The sequence below is a fragment of the Puma concolor genome, chromosome C2, assembly GCF_028749965.1.
Source record: "Puma concolor isolate L17-30 chromosome C2, mPumCon1.1.hap2, whole genome shotgun sequence".
In the NCBI taxonomy this organism is placed as follows: domain Eukaryota; kingdom Metazoa; phylum Chordata; class Mammalia; order Carnivora; family Felidae; genus Puma; species Puma concolor.
The window spans coordinates 44,026,678-44,045,823 of record NC_141675.1 but is presented as its reverse complement, the minus strand read 5'-3'; the positions used below and the strand labels follow the sequence as shown (position 1 = coordinate 44,045,823).

Below are 19,146 nucleotides of genomic sequence, written 5' to 3'. Positions count from 1 at the left end.
CTGGTTCTTGATGAAACAATTCAGTCCGATCAAGGACACACACCTGGAAAAATGACTGGCTTCTGGAAACAGTGTTATTCTGGTATTTAGGAATAATCCAGCTGTTGAGCACCAGGAAATAAGCTTCAATCAACTATATTTCTTGTTAAATGCTAGAGACTCATTAGATAATAATTCTATTTCAATAATAGTAACGACAGAGCATTTATTGAGTGCTTATTTCAAGGCAGGCACTTGATATTCATTATATTATTGAAGATTTTTATTTGGCATTTTATATTACTTCCTCTGCCCTGCCAGCTGATGTACACAGAAATCTGCCCCAATATCTGTTGGGGTCCTGATTAAGTCTGAGAAAATTCTGTTGTAAATAAGCCACAAAAGATTTTATCTTTGATCCTTTCCTCTGTATTCTGTATTAAAAAAAAAAAGGTCAGAAATAGTATTGTATCAGTGTTAATTTCTTGATTTTGAAAATTGTACTTTGGGATGAGCACTGGGTGTTGAATGGAAACCAATTTGACAATAAACTTCATATATTGAAAAATAAAAACAACAACAACAACAACAAAGAAAATTGTACTGTGATTATGTATATCGTTAAAACAAATGGGGTAAGAGGTATGAGGGAACTTTTTGTAGTAATTTTGCAACTTTTCTGTAAGTAACAAAAACAAAGTTGAAATACTTCATAATTTCTTTAATACAATTTAGTTTATATCTTTTATAATTTTCTTATGGCAAAAGGGCAATACATTTTCAATACAGAGAACATTTTACATGCATATTATAAAAAAGAAAATGAAAATCCCCTAATTCAACCATCTAGAGGTATCTGCTATAAATACCTAGGTATAAATTCACTGAGGTATGTGTATATGGATGTGTAGTAGTATGTATTAATTCAATCACGGACTCCATTTGGAGTGATAATGCTTTGTATTTTTTTATTGAATTTAATTTGTCTTACATCTTCAGTTTGCCTAATGGGAGGTAACTTAGTCACTTCCAAGTAGTTTGGGCATGTTAAGATTTGAAGTCAATTAAATACAGGTTTCAGATTCAGTCCCCATTCTGTTACTCTTTAGGGGGCTTATGTTTGGGTTCCATTCACCTTCAGCAGGCATCGACTACTGATATAACTTGTCCCACCTCATCTTTAGGCACCAGCCTCCTGCTTCTGTTGGCTAGAACTATGACCTAGTGAAGTCCTCCAGCCTTCACAGAGCTGGAGAGTCACTGGGGACTGTCGTAAGATTTTGAAAGGCTGCCATTGAGCCCTTTAACAGAGCCCCTTTATTAGCCTTTATTCCTTTATTGCCTTGGCACATTTCTCATCTCTTAAGACTCCAAGATCTGCAGAACCTTGAGGCTACAATCTGGAAAATTTTAAAACATAGCTTCCTTTTTTAATGGGATCTCAGAAATTATTGAGCTATCATCCCTCCCTTTGTCATGCTTGGCCTAGGTTGATGGATGGGATTCAGGCCCTTTCCCTAAGATACAGTTAAGAGATTTACTCTATAAACTCTCATATGTCATTCCTGAAAATTCTCCTCTTCTATTGAACTTTGCCACTATCCCATATTGGTGAACAAAGCAAACAAGCAAAAACACATCATATATAGTCTTCCCGAGCCTGTTAGTTATGACATAAACTTGGAAGTTTTTGTATCATAGCAAGACTTTTGGAAATTAAGATTCTTAAAGTTGCTGCAAATTACATTTCTCTTTCCACTGCTGGTTCATGCTTACAGGTGATAGTTTAGGAAAACGAACAAATGGCTCTTGAAAAACTCATTGAATACCCCTCATCGTCTGCTGTTGGAAGAGTAAAATGGACTACTCTATGAAGGGCAAATGTCAACATCGCTCCTATTCACAAATACATTTCCTCTGATCCTGCAATTCTCTTATTAAACTTATGGACCCTTAAGTGCAGTTCAAAGTCACTATCAGCTTCCCGCACCAGTTAAAAGGCCGGCTGAATTAGCCTCTTCTAGGCTCCCAAGGTGCAGAGCCCAGCCTTGCCAGCCCCGCAGTTGCAGCCGGGCCCCCTGGCCAACCCACCCCAAATCCAGTTCTCCTCTGACTGTCCTCAGACTCGTTCACAAAAGCCAATCGTGGAGCGCAGTTCTTCCTACAGTTCCCTAAGGAAAATAGGCTTCTTCCCACTACGCACCTGGGCAGCGATGTGCTTCAGGTGAAGCTGGTCCCCCTCACCACTCCCAGCAATCACCAACAAAGTTACGCTATCAATCACTGTATGCCTTTAATCTACTAGAAATGAAAATTTTCCCTAAAAAAAGAAAAAAAATGCAGGAGGTTCTCCTGAACTCCGTATGCTCAGATTCGCTAGCGACACTTCAAATGAATAGTTTGAGGGCAAAACACTCAGGGTTCGCCACAGGAAGTGAAGGAAAGTAACTCTTTGCTATCTCCAGAGCTCGGAAAATCTCGGGGCTTATTTAGAAGACCCCGTTACAGGTCACATCAAATGAGGAAATTAGAGGCAGGATGAGGTAAGGCCTGAAAAAGGGGTCTGAGACGTGAGGCCCGGGGCAAACAGTGGAAAAAAGAGTCGTCTCCCTGTGTTTGAACCAAGGGATCAAACAAAACGCAGACACCGCCAACACGCCACGCGAGCTCCAAGGGCCGCGTGGCTTTCCCGCGCGCCCGCCTTGGGGGCGGGGAAGAACCCGGATGGAACCGCCCCTGCAGCCGGGACCCCCTACAGTCTTTGAATCCCTGCGTGGGGCGGAGTTGCCCTCCTTTCTGTGCTCTGATTGGTTCATTTTCCTAGGCCCCTTCCTCGCGATTGGACTTTGCCAATGTCAGTCACGAAGCGTCGCTGGTCTCTCAGATTGTTGCTAGAAGGCGACGGCGTCGACGTTTGACTAGCCTCGCGTCTTCCAGTCGTGCGCTTTTCCTCAGGCGCTCGGAATCTGCCTTGGGCTTCTCGGCTGTGGGGCCTGTAGGGAGGCGTATCGAGGCGGCTCGAGAGCGATTTGGGGCGCCCAGGCGTTCCGCTCGTCACCCGCTCAGCGCCATGTCCTGGATGTTCAAGAGGTGAAGGGGGCGGAGGGGGTGGGGCGTAGGGGGTAACGGCCTGTCGGCGTCCCCAAATGAACCTGACCTTCCCCGCGTTCCCTTCGAGCTCCCTTCGCGTTCCCAGTGCAGCTTGTATTCGTCCTGCTGGTGGCTCGTATCGCCGCGGGAGAAATAAATGCATAGTCTTGGCTGGAGAGGGGAGGCTCCTCTGGCGAGCCTCATGCCAGGGCCTTGGGGAAATCTCTCTCTAGGGCTGTGGTGGTCCTGGGGTTCAAAGCTCCGCTCTTTAGCCCGGACCTTGATTGAGCAAACACCCGTTAGATGCCCCCTGTGCGCTAGGCGATGTGCTCGAAATAAAGGGCCGATTAAGAGAGCCCTTGTCCCCCAGTACCTCACAGTTTATGTGCATTCTTAGGCATGGAAATATGTATTTTCAGTGGAGCCAGAAGATTAATGTACGGCGTAAAAGGAAAACGCGGGGAAATAGCTTCCATCTGTTCTTGGAAGAGTGGAAACTTCCTGGAAGCGCCTCAGCCGGCTTCCTCTTATTTTCCATTTTTCAGATTGGTTTACACGCCTGTTCCTGAAACAGTTATCCATGAGGGGTTTGAGGATACCCTTAAACCAACGGAGTGGGAAGCTTGAGTTCAGCTTCCCGTGATGGCGTGATTTGGGTGCCTGAATAAAACAAGGGTTCTGTTTGGAGAGAATTAAGATAGTGGATGCTCAATTTATCTGTAACGATATAAATAGCTTCACGTATAATAATAGTTCTATATTTGCAAGCCTTTTCTAGTTCAATTTCTGTTGAAATTTGGTATGTAATTAGAGTTACAGACATCACATACATCGCAATTTAAATAGATGATCTTCACTAGGAAGGAGATTTGCAAACCCTTGTTGGAGTTTTCATTTTGAGTACTTGGTGGGTAGAAGAGGCACCACTGAACAGGTAGGGTTCTTGGAAACCTTCCCCACTCCACACCCTGCTTTACCCAGAGAAACTCTATCAATATGCGGCAATTCCCACTAAAGATTTAAATGAGAAATGAGAAAACAAATGGCCAAAAATATAATATCGTCTTTGGGAAATACTTGATTAAATATTGTATCGTTTTTCTGTGCTTTTTTAAATAGAGATCCTGTTTGGAAGTACTTGCAGACTGTCCAATACGGAGCCCATGGAAATTTTCCACGCCTCTCATATCCAACTTTCTTTCCCCGTTTTGAATTCCAAGATATTATACCTCCAGACGATTTCCTAACTAGTGATGAAGAGCTAGATTCAGTTTTATTTGGAACTTTGAGAGGTCATGTAGTTGGACTACGCTATTACACAGGAGTAGTGAGTATAACATTAGATATTAAGATGAAATATAGTTAGAAGATAATATCTAGAAGATAAGAATTGGAAGGTGGTTTTATAATTAATACTTATTTTAAGTAATTAGAGTGTATCTGAACAAGAGATAACAAATAACCTAATGACTAATTTTTTTTTCCTTTTTTTGGGCACTTGTATCCTGTTTATAATATACAAAACACTTTTTCCTAAATGGTCTCATTTGATGGCTGCAATGATTGTGGCAGATAGGACATCTATTATCCCCCCCCCTTTTTTTTTTTTTAATTTTTAGAGAGAGGGCGCGAGTGGGAGAGAGGGGCAGAGGGAGAGAGAGAGAGAAGAGAGAATCTTTACCAGGCTCCACTGGGCGCTTGATCCCATGACTCTAGGATCATAACCTGAGCCTGAAATCAAGAGCTGAACGCTCAACCGGTTGAGCCACCCAGGTGCCCCTATTAGCCCCTCTCTATAACTGAGGAACTGAAGCTTAAGAAGATAAGATGATTTGTTCAGGAAGTACAGATACTAGGTACATTTGCAAAGTGACTTCCAAGTCAGTTCTTTGCCTTCTCTTGTGTCCCTCAGGATGTTTCTGTACTCTAATATTTTTAATTTAGGAAGATTAATTCCTACTAGATAAGGGAATTATCTGTTTTTAGGTCCTTTTTTTTTTTCCTTTCTGTAGTAAGACTGTCTCCCCGTTTTTCTCCCTACGTCTGTCTGTCTTTGTCTCTGTTTGCAGTGTGTGTGTGTATGTGTATGTGTGAGAGTGTGTGTGTGAGAGAGAGAGAGGTAGTATATAGGACTTTCTCTGGTCAGTAATTTTCTTTGTTATGGTTATGTAGTATGTTTCTGTGCTATTTGGATGATATGTCTCTAGTTCTATTTTTTAACTTCTTAGGAAATGTTTTAAACGTGTGAAAGTAGAATAATGTAGTAAACCACATACCTGTGATCCAGATTCAGCAGTTAACAAATTTTTTGCACATTTGTTTCATCACTTTTTCTTTTATCCTTTAGTCCTAAAAATCTCTATTGTATTAGTTTACATCCATATAATTCAGAATGTATCTCTAAAAAAGTTCAGACTTCTCTTGTCATTTTCATACTTAACAAAATAATTTCTTATTACATCCAGCAACTAATCCGTAATCTGTTTTCTTGATTGTTTAAAAATGTCTTTTTATAGGTCATTTTTTAAAAATTGGTATCAAAGAAAGTTCATACATTACCTTTGGTGGTTATGTTCCTTTTCTTCGTGTCATTGATTTGTTGCAGAAACTACATTTGTTTTGTGGGTTGCTTTTTTTTAATTTTTTTATTTTACATTTTTTTGTGCTATGCAAGGTTCTGCATTTGTCAGTTCTTCTATTCCCTCATATTTTTCTTATGTCAAAGCTTCTCAAATAATTTTTTGGTTGTCTGAAGCATATTCTTAGGAAATTCTTTGGGAAAGAATTTCATGATATGGATTTGTCTAGTGTTTAATTCTCCTGTATTTTCTTTATATTGCAGCTTCTTAGATTATTTTGTAATTGTCTGAAATGTGTTATCTAGAAGATTCCTTAGGAAAGAACAAGATTTCCTGAATTTTTGTATGTTTGTAATTGTGATATTTATACTTAAAGAGCACTTTTGGCTGAATATAAAGTCCTTGACCCATATGTTCTCTCCATGATAATTTGATGTTGCATAAATGTTGCTGGTGAGAATTCTGATACCAGCATGATTTTTCTCCCATATATAAGTGAATTGGAAATTTTTGCCTTGATGACTAAAGGGCATTTTTCATAAACTTGAAGCCTAGTAGTTCCCCCCCCCCCCCCCCGAAGCCTAGTAGTTTTATTAAGGTATGTCTTATGATTGCTCTGTAACTTCATTTTCTTCTATTTCACAAAAATTTTCTTTAATTACAGTTTTAAATACTTGCTTTGTCCTTTAGGGACTCCATTCTACTCTGTATGTATTAGATCTCTTCTGCATATATGTATGCCTGTGTATGTGGTTATTTCTTCCTCTGAAATACTTTCATATTTTTTTCACTTTTTAATTTTTCGTCCTTTATTTCCCTTACCATGTTTTCCATAAAGTCTGTGGACTTTTGTGTTCTTCTTTAGTTTTTAATTCTGAAATAGTTTTTCATTTCTGATTTTTTCCTGAAGTCAATTCTTATCATGTCCATCTCTTCTTTAGTTCTCATATCCATCTCTGAGCTTTCCTATTTCTAATTTGTGTTTTTTTCAAAACTTAGATTGTTTTCTAAATTATTTTAAGCCATTGTGAAATGCTAGATTATGGTTGTTTCTGATCTTAGAACATTCACTATTTGTTGATCTTAGAATAATTTCTATGACACTGGTAAGCTAATGTAAATGTGGTAAGCTCATTAAAAGTAATCATCGCTTTTTTAATTTTTCAAAATGTATTTTATAGGTAATACATATTCATTATTTTAAAATGGCTAAAAGAAAAAGCACTAAATCTTCTTGTAGTCTACCATCCTGGACCATGACTTACTGATTTTATTTTTCTACACTTTATTCTGTGAGCATATGCATGTAAATTGAAATCACGTTATGTATTTAAAAAATGAGATCATAATATGCCCATTACAGTGATTACCCTTCTTTCTCTTGGTAGAATATTAGGAATATCTTTTCACATCAATACAAGTCTATATGGTACCTTAAATTTCCTTATTGATGGACATTTTGGAGTTAATCATTATTATGAAAATGTATTGTAATAAAAATTGAGGTATTTATCTGTTCATACTTACTATTTTCAACTTTTTTCCAGCTCTATTGACAGGTGGTTTACATGAGAAAATGCACACATTTTTAAGTATATTATTCTAATAGTTTTGACAAATACATATATGTGATAATCACCATTCCAGTCAAGGTATAGATTATTTCCATCATCCCTGAAAGTTCTCTTGTGTCTTGCTGCAGTCATTTCTGCTGTACCTGTACAAACAACTACAATCTAAGTTTGTTGTTATTGATTAATTTAGCCTGTTCTGGAACTTTATATGCATTAAATCAAAGAGTGTGTACCTTTTAATTCTAGCTTCATTCAAACTGCGCATGATTCAAATACTTATTGAGTCAATTTTGGCAACTTATATTTTTAAAGAAAAGCATCTATTTTATTTAAATTTCCAAATGTATTGCTACAGAGTATTAGTAACATTTATACTTGAAAATATTTTAACTGTGTTTATGGTTATATACAGGTCTTTATTCTTTGTGTTCTATATTTGTGTCTTGTTTTTTTGTTTTGTTTTTAAGAGAGAGAGCCCAAATGAGGGAGAGGGACGGGGTTGGGGGTGGGGAGTGAGAGAGAGGGAGAGATAAGGGCAGAGAGAGAGAGAGAGAGAAGGGCAGAGAAAGAGAAGCTTAAGTAGGTTCCATGCTTGGGGTGGAGCCCGAGGAAGGGCTTGATCCGATGACCCTGGGATCATTACCTGAGCTGAAATCAAGAGTTGGACGCTCAACTGACTGAGCCACCAAGGCACCCCATATATTTGTGTCTAGTTTTTATTGATTAGCCTCGATAGAGATTTATATGTTTCATGTTTTCAAGCAAACTTTCTTGGATTTTTTTTTTTCTGGTTATTATTTTTCTTTGTTCATTCGTTTTATATTCTGTTTCCTATTTTCGTTTTATTTTTAGATATTTGATTTGAACTTGTAACAATTTAATACATTTCAATCTTTTAAACATTCTTCAAAGTACTGCATTGACTGTATCATTTAAGTTTTGATATATAACGTTGGCATTGCTAATTTTTAACTTTTTTTTTAAGTGTGTTTTTGGGAAGTTTATGGTTAAAGTTTTTATATCTAGACACATCAAAGTATTTTATAATAAAGTAGATTATTTCTTTCCTATTCTGAAAGTATTGTTATGATTAGTTGTAATTCTTTTTGTTATTTTAATTTTTTTTTTTAATATGTCCTTTCTTGTCTTGGTGCTTGGACCATGTTTTCTTTGTTTTTATAGTCTCCAACATTTTTATTTGTATGTATTATATTTTACTTATTTATTTTAAATATTTATTTTATTTATTTTATTTATTTTGAGGGAGAGGGAGAGAGAGAATCCCAAGCATGCTCCACACTGTCAGTGCAGAGTCTGATACAGGGCTTGAACTCACAAAACATGAGATCATGACCTGAACCAAAACCAAGAGTCTGATGCTTAACCTACTGAGCCACCCAGGCACCCCTAACTGGAATGTTTTAATTTCTCCTGTACTTTTGAAGGATAGTTTTATCCAATATAGAAATCTTGGCTGAAGTTTTTGAAGCACTTTGAAAAGTTATTCCACTGTCTTTTGGCCTCTGCTTTCTGATGTTAATCTTACTGAGGATCCCTTATAAATGAATTGTACCTCTTGTTGCTTTCAAGATTTTTTTTCCACAGCTGGATTATGATGTGTCTGGGTTTGCATCTCTTTGAGGTTAGTTTATTTGGAGTTTGTTGCACTTCTAAGATGTATAGATTAATGTTTTTTATCATATTTGGGGGAGTTTTTGGCTATTATTTCTTCCCCTTTTCTTCTCTTCTGAGACTCAGTATGTGAATGTCAGATAGGGTTGCTGTTGTCCCACAGGTCTCTGAGGCCTGTTCATATTTCTTCATTCTTTTTTCTTTTTATTCCTCAGACTCTGTAACTGTTCCTCAGACTCAATAATGTAACTGACCTGTCTTGAACTTCATTGGCTCTTCTGCCTCCTCATATCTGCTGTTGAGCCTCTCTAGTGAATTTTTTGACTTTGTTATACTCTTGACAACAGAAATTCTACTTGGTGAGACCTACTTATTTATTGTGCTTTCTCCTTTAGTACATGGTTTTCTTTAGGTTTTTGAACATACTTAAAATTTTTTTTCTAGTTAGGGCAAACACCTGTGCTTTCTTAGGGATAGTTGGTAGCTTTTTTCCTATGAGTAAACCATACCTTTTCATTTCTTTGCATGTCTCATTTTTTTGTTGTTGAAAAGTGGACATTTAAGGGCACCTGGGTGGCTCAGTTGGTTGAGCATCCGACTTTTGCTCAGGTCATGATCTCCCAGTTTGTGGGTTTGAGCCCCGCATCAGGCTCTGTGCTGACAGCTTGCTCAGAGCCTGCAGCCTGCTTCGGATTCTGTGTCTCCTTCTCTCTCTTTGCCCCTCCCCCGCTCATGCTCTGTCTCTCTCTGTCTCTCAAAAATAAATAAATGTTAAAAAAAAATTTTTTTTTTAAAGTGGACATTTAAAATAATGTGGCAGCTGTAAAAATTAGATTCTTCATCTCCAGAGTTGTTTGTTGTTGCTGATTTTGGTAATTGTTGCTTGTTTAGTGACTTTTCTGAATTAACCCTGTATAATCTACTGATGTCTTTGCATGGTTAGCTTAATGGTCAGCTTATGATTATACCAGAGCCAGTACATCTGTCAGTCTTTAGTAAGAGAGGGTCTGTACATCAATCAGTATTTAGTAAGGAGGGTCTGTTTGCATTTGGGGCACTCCTTCAGCACTCAGCCAAGCAGTTGACAACTCTGCCTTAACCTTCATGTCCTGGTTGTTCAGAACCTCAAGTTTATCCAGAGGTGAGAGCTCAGGGTCTTCTCAGGTCTTTTCCTGATCATATGTACAGCCCTATGCATGTGTATAGCCCTATGCTTGCATATGGCCTTCTACATTCCCAGGAATGTATTGGAGCTTTTCAAAGCCCCTATGAACATCTTAGTCCTCAGCTTTCCTTTTAATCCTTTTGGTTATTGTATTGTTTACTCCACTTGTTATCCACTGCCTGTAAAATTGTTTTTGACCAACATTCACCCAAGGGAGGTTTTTTGTGGTGGATGAGCTGAGAGATCAAAGAGAAATCACTTTGCAGGTGGGGATCTTCTGGAGCACCTTGATACAGGTCAAATAATGACAGTTCTTTGGGAATGAATCTTTGAAAGATTCTGTTCCATTATATTCCCTCTAGTGACTGCTAGACTACACCAAGAATTTTCATAGGTTATTATTTTTTTTTAATGTTTGTTTATTTTGATCTGGGATGGGGGCAAAAAGAGAATCCCTAGCAGGCTCCGTGTTGTCAGCGCAAAGCCAGAGGGGCTGTACCCCATGAGCCATGATGAGATCATGACCTGAGCTGAAATCAAGAGTCAAGCATTCAACTGGCTGAGCCACCCAGGCACCCCCAGAAGATTGTTATTTTTAAAGGCTATCATGCAGCTGAAAGCTGGAGAATGTTCAGCTGTTTTTCTTCCTTGTTTTTTTGTTTTTTTTTTTAATTTTTTAAAATATTTATTTTTGAGAGGGGTGCCTGGGTGGCGCAGTCGGTTAAGCGTCCGACTTCAGCCAGGTCACGATCTCGCGGTCCGGGAGTTCAAGCCCCGCGTCGGGCTCTGGGCTGATGGCTCAGAGCCTGGAGCCTGTTTCCGATTCTGTGTCTCCCTCTCTCTCTGCCCCTCCCCCGTTCATGCTCTGTCTCTCTCTGTCCCAAAAATAAATAAACGTTGAAAAAAAAAAATTAAAAAAAAAATTTATTTTTGAGAGAGACAGAGACTGAGTGGGGGAGGGGCAGAGAGAGAGAGAGAGAGAGAGAGAGAGAGAGAGAGAGACAGAATCTGAAACAGGCTTCAGGCTCTGAGCTGTCAACACAGAGCCCGACATGGAGCTCGAACTCACAAACTAGGAGATTATGACTTGAGCCGAAGTCGGATGCTTAACCAACTGAGCCACCCAGGTGTCCATCAGTTGTTTTTCTTGAATTAACACCCCTGCCCAGGGTTTCTCCAATATTTTGGCTGGTTTCCAGATGTCTGGAAAAGTTGATTCTGACCATTTCTGTCAGTTTTTTCATTGCTTTTATGCAAGAATTTTGAAAAGTCCTTACTCTTCCATTTTCAATGATGTTATCTTCAGCCAACTTTTAGTCAAGTGAAATCAGAAATGGCATGAGTTGAAGGTTGGATATATTTTCTTATTCCGATCCATTCTGACTTATAATTAATATCTTTCCCCCTTTTAGAGTCTGGAGAAATCAGACTTAGGAACCAGCCTTCCTGGATTTAAATTCTAGCTCTGCTATACTACTAGCTTTGTGACTTTGGGCAAGTTACTTAACTTTTCTATGCTTTAGTCTTCATCTGTAAAATTGGGTGTAATGACAGTATCTACCAGTAGTGTTGTGAGGATTTAAAAAGTCAAATCTCTGTTATGTACTTAGAATAATGGTATGTAATAAGCGCTCCATAAAGATTACCTGTTTCCAGAAGTTATGATGTTGAAAATTTTAGATAGTGTGAATCTTTTATTTAGTTTTGATTGTATCTTTCAGATATCAAGGATTTGTTAACTTCCCAGTGAATGTAAGTTAAAAAAATGCTGTAAAAGAATCATTATAAAATATGCTTTTTATATTACTATTACAAATGTGAATCCAAGAAAATACATATTTCTTATATGAAGTGTTATTTGGTAAGCAGTAAAAAATGAATGGAAATCCCAGATAAAGTTTGATGAAGAAAGCTCCTATTGTATGTTTATTATTTATAATATTATCTGTTGATTATTTCATTAGGTTAATAATAATGAAATGGTTGCATTACAACGGGAACCCAATAACCCCTATGATAAGAATGCAGTTAAAGTAAACAATGTGAATGGAAATCAGGTTGGCCATTTAAAGAAAGATCTAGCAGCTGCTTTGGCCTATATCATGGACAACAAATTGGCACAAATTGAAGGGTAATGTACTTTCAGAGTTTAGTTTTAATAATTGTAAGTTTCAGTCTTTGAATTTGTTAAGAGTCAGTATAGTTGCCCTGACATCTTTTGTCACTGTGCCTTTAGTATGTGTTCAATTAATATGTTAATTCTTTTCTCATCTGCCTCTACTACCTTAGCCATGAAACAACTGTTCTTTCACTTTCCTATTGAATTATTACCACAGAGAAAAATTGACTTTGCTCAGATATTAGGAAGCCCACACCATCTGTCCAAGCTTTTTAGTGCATAGTTTTGGGAGTTGGGAACTGTTTGTTTAAACCTGAGGTGGTAAACTGGTAGCCTGTGATCATATGTAGGTGCATTTCATTTTGCCTACATGTTTTACAATTTTTCGTTTATTTCCAGTATTCAAATACCTGGATACCCTACATTTTATACAGGGTAACTTCTTCCCTAATGTAAAAATTATTTATGAATATTTCTGTTGACAAATGGCAGATCTGACCTTCATTTTCACAGGACATTAGTTGACTGGAACAGAGTAGCAGCTCCTGCTTTAATACCCTGCGTAATGCCCTTACTGCCTCTCCCAGTTCTACCACTTCTTTTTTTTTTTTTTTTTTTTAAACTCCCAGTCTCCTTGGTTATCTTTTCTCTTTTAGGCATTTAGTTTGTGATCTCAGTTGAAGTATGGAATATTGAGGATATGAAAAGGTGAAGTTTGATGATAAATGTTCAGTAATATCTTCTCACTTTACTTGTTTTCTCCAATCTCAGTTTATTAAATTTTTCAGATACTGAGAATAAACTTTTAGTGAATCCTTGATCAGAAAAACATTTGACCCTTGAACAAAATGGTTTGACCTGCCTGGGCCCCATTATATGCAGATTTTTTTTTTAATAAATGCAGTATAGTAATGTGAATGTATTTTATTTTCCTTATGTTGTTAATGTTTTCTGTAGCTTACTTTAAGAACACAGTATGTAATTCCTGTAAACTACAAAATTTGTGTTGTTGGTAAAGCTGCTGGTCAACATTAGGCTATTAGTTGTTTTGGGGGAGTCAAAAGTTATATGTGGATTTTTGACGGCACCAGGGGGTCAGCGTACCTAAACCCCATGCTGTTCAAGGGTCAGATGTAATTCTTGCAATTCAGTCCCCATTCTCAGAATAGTTGCTACCTATAGTGGTTCCTTTAATGAAAGCTCCACCTTCTCAATTAAATATACTATTTTACCTGTCTTATAATCTCAGTTATAGGCTATTCTTTATTCCATCTTCTCCGTTTCTTCTGGCTTTCTGTTCCTAAAAACCACTCTTTTGTTCTGGTTGTTTTTGATCCTGTTCCCTGTACTTTTTCTGTCTTTCTACTTTGCCCAAATAGTTCTTTATTTTACTTCTTTGCAAAATTAAAATGCAACACTTCTAATATTTAATAGTCACATTCTTCTTCATGGAAGTGGAAAATAACAGTTCTAATTCCCTCTTTTTTTTCCTGCTTTTAAATATAATAGGGTCGTTCCTTTTGGTGCAAACAATGCTTTTACCATGCCTCTCCATATGACTTTTTGGGGAAAAGAAGAAAATAGGAAAGCGGTTTTAGATCAGTTAAAGAAACATGGATTTAAATTGGGTCCTGCACCAAAAAGTAAGTTTAGGGTTTAAGCTTCTATTATTTTGATATCATAAGATGCAGGAATTGTAAAACATTTTTTCTGGAGTTTGGCTAATCAATTTGTGTTGAAGGCTCTGAGTTGTAACTTTTCTCAGGAATCTTTTTAAGGAAATCCCTGAATTTTTTTCTCTTTATTTTGAAATAATTATAGATTTATAGGAGGGAGTATGTGTGTTCGTGTACACGCACACATATGTACAAAAAGGTCCTATATTCCCTCCTCTAATTTCCCCCAATGATAATATCTGGAAATCCCTAATTTGCAAGTATTGTCTTTGATAAATTATAGACAAAAAGAATCTCCCAATAGCGAATGAAGTAGAAGTATTTATCTGGCAAGAGTTTGTTCAAATAATGTGGAATTATTTTAATAATGTATTTTTTAAATGACTTTTAGTTTTTATTTTTTTTAATTTTTTTAATGTTTATTTTTGAGAGAGAGAGACAGAGTGTGAATGGGGGAAGGGCAGAGAGAGAGGGATTCACAGTATGTGAAGCAGACTCCAGGCTCTGAGCTGTCAGCACAGAGCCTGACATGGGGCTCGAACTCACAAACTGTTAAGATCGTGACCTGAGCCAAAGTCGGGAGTCTTAACCTGCTGAGCCACCCAGGTGTCCCTGAATGACTTTTAGTTTTTAAAAAATCTTTGAAATATATTGATTTTTTTTTTAAATGCAACTAATACAAGTTCTAAAAGTTACTTATTGAAAGATAATTCATTTGGTGATTTTATTATTTTCATTTGTAAATTGCAGCTTTAGGATTCAGTTTAGAAAGTAGTTGGGGCTCTGGAAGAGCTGGACCAAGCTATAGTATGCCAGTTCATGCTGCAGTACAGATGACAACTGAACAGGTATGCTTCTGTTTTATTTTATAATCTTAAAAGTAAATGTTAAATGTTGAAGATTGATGTTTAAAAGAATAAGATAAATATGTATATGCTGGTATTTGTGATCTTCAGATATATTAAGTTATGAAACATGCTGTAGAATAAATAGAATATATATGAAAAACATTTATGTAAAAGGAAAGTAATGATAGGTAGTGCATACACATTCATACATATTTTAAAACACGTGCGTTGTTGTATAGATAGGCATGGGATGTTTTAGTATGTTTTAATATTTTTGTATTACATGAAATTTTTTTAATGTCCAAATATTAACTTTAAAAAATTGAAGCTTGAAACTTTTCATTCAATAAGGTTGCAAATGAAATGCAAAGAGAAATTAATTCCAAATCTTAGCATTAGTATAGTTCTTACTTTGTCTAATTTGTGAGCTAAGATACTGTTAGGCTGAGTTAATTTAGAAAAAAAGATGTAAAATAAATCAATGGAGATTAGTCTATAATTCACATCAAATCTTTTTTGTTTTTACCCATCTGTGTTAGCCTTTTTGTCTAATTGCAGTTGCCATATTTTACCTGATCATTATTAGTAGGGCTTGAGCCTGTGCTACTGTTTTTATTTATTTTTGAGAGAGAGAGCGTGAGTGGGGGAGGGACAGAGGATCCAAAGTGGCCTAAGCACTGACAGCAGCAAGCCAGATGTGAGGCTCAAACTCATTATCTGTGAGATCGTGACCTGAGCCCAAGTCGGCTGCTCAACTGACTGAGCGACCCAAGTGCCCCTAGACTAGATCAGTTTAAAGAACCAGCTAAATTAGTGTAAGATTGAAATCATCTCTTAATATTTTGTAGCACATAGCAAGTTCTTTGTTTTAGTAATAGTAAATGAAATGTCTTTGACGTGAAAAAAGTCAAATGTGCCCGGTAGGATCTGCCAAAATTGTTTGAATACAACTAATAGGCTCACAGAATTTCAGTGGCAGAAGGAACCTTAGAGACACTCTAAATCTAAATTATCCCTTTCATTTTACAGGAATAAGATAAAGGGCCATAAAGGTTAAGTCTCTCACCCAATGTTGTATATGGGTTAGTTTGTGATAAAACTGGGACAAGCCTCAGATTTTTCTCTTCTGTATTCTTTTGATTCTAACACAGTTACTTTAAAAAAAAATTTTTTTTTAATGTTTGTTTATTTTTGAGAGAGAGAGAGAGAGAGACAGGGCATGAGCATGGGAGGGGCAGAGAGAGGGAGACACAGAATCTGAAGTAGGCTCCAAGCTCTGAGCTGTCAGCACAGAACCTGATGCTGGGCACAAACTCACGAACTTGTGAGATCATGACCTGAGCCGAAGTCAGTCGCTCAACAACTGAGCCACCCAGGCACCCCTATGGTTAACCTTTTATACCCAAAGCACCTGTTCATACTGCTTCAGTGAACAGTGTAGCAACTCAAAGAATATTTTAGGTACCTTTTGGTATTCAAATCTTTTAGTTAATTAAATGATTTGAAAAGTCTGAAGTGAGATTATTTTAATTTGTTTCATGATGTTTCTTGGTATTGTTTGTTATAGCTTAAAACAGAATTTGACAAATTGTTTGAAGATTTAAAAGAAGATGATAAAACTCATGAAATGGAGCCAGCTGAGGTACTGAGCCAATATTTTCTATTTAAAACTATTTGGAATTTTAAAATATGCTGTGTATCTATATAGTTTTTAGCACAAGATCAAGTGTTTTCCAGAATCTGCATGGGGGAAAAAAAATGATTTGTTTTATTTCTATTTAAGACATTCCTTTTGTTTATAGGCTGTTGAAACACCATTGCTTCCACATCAAAAACAAGCTCTAGCTTGGATGGTTTCACGGGAAAACAGTAAAGACCTTCCACCGTTTTGGGAACAGCGAAGTGACTTCTACTACAACACAATAACAAATTTTTCTGAGAAGGATCGACCAGAAAATGTCCATGGAGGAATTTTAGCTGATGATATGGGTTTGGTAATTATTTTTTTCTTGAATTAATTTTATTTTATTTTATTTAAAAAAAATTTTTTTTAATGTTTATTCATTATTGAGAGATAGAAATTGAGCATGAGCAGGGGAGGGGCAGAGAGAAGGGGAGACACAGAATCCGAAGCAGGCTCCAGGCTCTGAGCTGTCAGCACAGAGCCCGACGCGGGGCTCGAACTCACCAACCGTGAGATCATGACCTGAGCCAAAGTCGGCTGCCCAACCGACTGAGCCACCCAGGCGCCCCTTGAGTTAATTTTATTTTGTAATTATGATTTTATAGAAGTAATTTTGAAGTCAATAGAGATATGAATATGTTGGTGTCAGTGTGGGACTAGATTTCACTTTCAGTATGGAACAGTTTTCTCTAAGTCTTTTCACTTAAAATGTGGCTACTTTTTTTCTTTTGGTTTGTTTGGTTGATTAGCAATAATGTGTAAACATGTGTTTCTCATTTTTCAAATTCAAGTAGATTATCTTTCATGAATTTTCTTTAAAAAAAGGGAAAGACAACAATGTTACATGAAACTATTCTATCATAGTATTGTGATATACAGAGTATTAAATATACCTTTATGATGCCTTACACCAGCAGTTTTTATACTTTTTGGTCTCAGTAACCTTTAATACTCTTATAAATTTTTGAGGATTTCAAGGAGCTTTTTGTTTTTGTGAGTTATATCCATATTTATAGTATTAGACATTAAAACAAAAAAATTTAAGTTATTTTAAAATAATAGTTAATAAATACATTACTTGTTAACATAAATAGTGTATTTTTAAATGAAAAAGGACTATTCCAAAACAAAAGTAGTTTTGATAAGAATGGCATTGTTTTACATTTTTGCAAATCACTTTAATGTTTGGTCTAATAAGATGAATTTTGAATTGTCCTAACTGCTTATTCATTCAGTCTGTTGTAACATGGTGTTTCGGTATAAGTACATAACGAAGATTAGTTCTCATGCAGATATGTAGTTGGGAAACAGGAGGAGGATTTTTTTTTTTTTTTTTTCAACGTTTATTTATTTTTGGGACAGAGAGAGACAGAGCATGAGCAGGGGAGGGACAGAGAGAGGGAGACACAGAATCGGAAACAGGCTCCAGGCTCTGAGCCATCATCCCAGAGCCCGACGCGGGGCTCGAACTCACGGACCGCGAGATCGTGACCTGGCTGAAGTCGGACGCTTAACCGACTGCGCCACCCAGGCGCCCCCAGGAGGAGGATTTTAATAGCCTTTTTAGATAACTTTTATAATTCTTTGATACAACAGTGAAATTAAGCAAGTATTAGTTTATTAAAGGTTAGTAGTTACAATGTAGAATTTAAAAATGGTATTAGAATGGTTTTGTATTGTGTTCCATTAAAATTCATTGGTTTAGCTTGCCCATTGAATGGATATTTTAATCATGCATGATTTTATAACATCAGGCATTGCTTATTTAGAAATATTGGTTCATTGAGTTACACACATCTGCCAGATGTTGATGCATTTCATTATATAGGATCAAAAGTTTACACTCTTTGATATTACTGCTGATCATATTAGGCATTTATATTTTGGGAAGCTGCCTGTGCTCATGGTGTCAGATATAAGTGTTCCAACATTCTAATTTTTGCTTGAAAGTTCAGATCTTACCATTAACAACAAATCTGTTTATTTGCCCTTAAAGATAGCCTTACTTTGTTCATTTTTCAAGAAAAAGTCTACCACTCAGTCATGAATAACTGGTTATTGGTCATTCTTTCAAGTAGAAATAATGAAGCATGAAAAAGTGATGATGCATGGTGGTGCATGGTGGCTAGTTGAGGTTGTAACCTCAGTTTCACAAGTAATTTTTCTGTAGATAATCCTCATATTTTGGTGTGCAACAGAGTTTATATGTATTTCCCATCTTGTTATACAGAATATTAAAAAGGTGTGTACTTGAGGCAAGATTTAATAAAATTCATGTGTACTGCTTCATCAAGAATATTCTTACAGAACATTCTTAAAATGAAACTGGCATTTTTTTTTTTTTTAAACTGTGAGTATGTGGCAGCTAAAAATACAATGTATAATGTAGTGCCAATGGCTTTGTTTCATGCTAAGGCACCAGCAGTTTTACCCACAACTCCCTTTTGTGGCATTACTAAAGATATAACACAAATAATGTCTTGGTAGTATTATGAAAATGGATTTGACTGCACATACACTCCTTAGAGGGTTCTGGGAAATCCTAGGGCCTGTGGACTACACTTAGAAAACTGCTGCCTTAACTGTTTTAAAATTGCCAGAGAGTTCTGTCTGTGTTGCTAATTACAAATTCAGCTATGGAAAATAATGAAAGATTATGTGTTTTTATTTAAGAAAAATGCATAAGAAACACCATGTCCTTTATGCTTGATAAGTTACAGGTTTTAAGTATTACAGTTATCTTTAAATGAAATAAAATGATTGTATCATGTGCATATTGGAATTACTAACCATTTTAAAT

The 19,146-nt window shown here is 36.6% G+C and overlaps 1 protein-coding gene across 6 annotated transcripts in view; it reads left to right on the top strand.

Annotated features, from left to right (window-relative positions):
* The first annotated feature begins 2,854 nt into the window (after positions 1-2,854).
* Positions 2,855-19,146, top strand: part of HLTF (helicase like transcription factor) — a 52,020-nt gene continuing 35,728 nt past the window's right edge. For all 6 annotated transcript variants that reach the window (XM_086674499.1, XM_086674497.1, XM_086674498.1 and 3 more), the window contains exons 1-7: positions 2,855-3,069; positions 4,189-4,396; positions 11,984-12,150; positions 13,648-13,781; positions 14,565-14,662; positions 16,230-16,304; positions 16,465-16,656. In XM_086674499.1, coding sequence (XP_086530625.1) covers positions 3,050-3,069; positions 4,189-4,396; positions 11,984-12,150; positions 13,648-13,781; positions 14,565-14,662; positions 16,230-16,304; positions 16,465-16,656 — 894 coding nt within the window. In that variant the 5' untranslated portion in view covers positions 2,855-3,049. The remainder of the gene's footprint in view (positions 3,070-4,188; positions 4,397-11,983; positions 12,151-13,647; positions 13,782-14,564; positions 14,663-16,229; positions 16,305-16,464; positions 16,657-19,146) is intronic.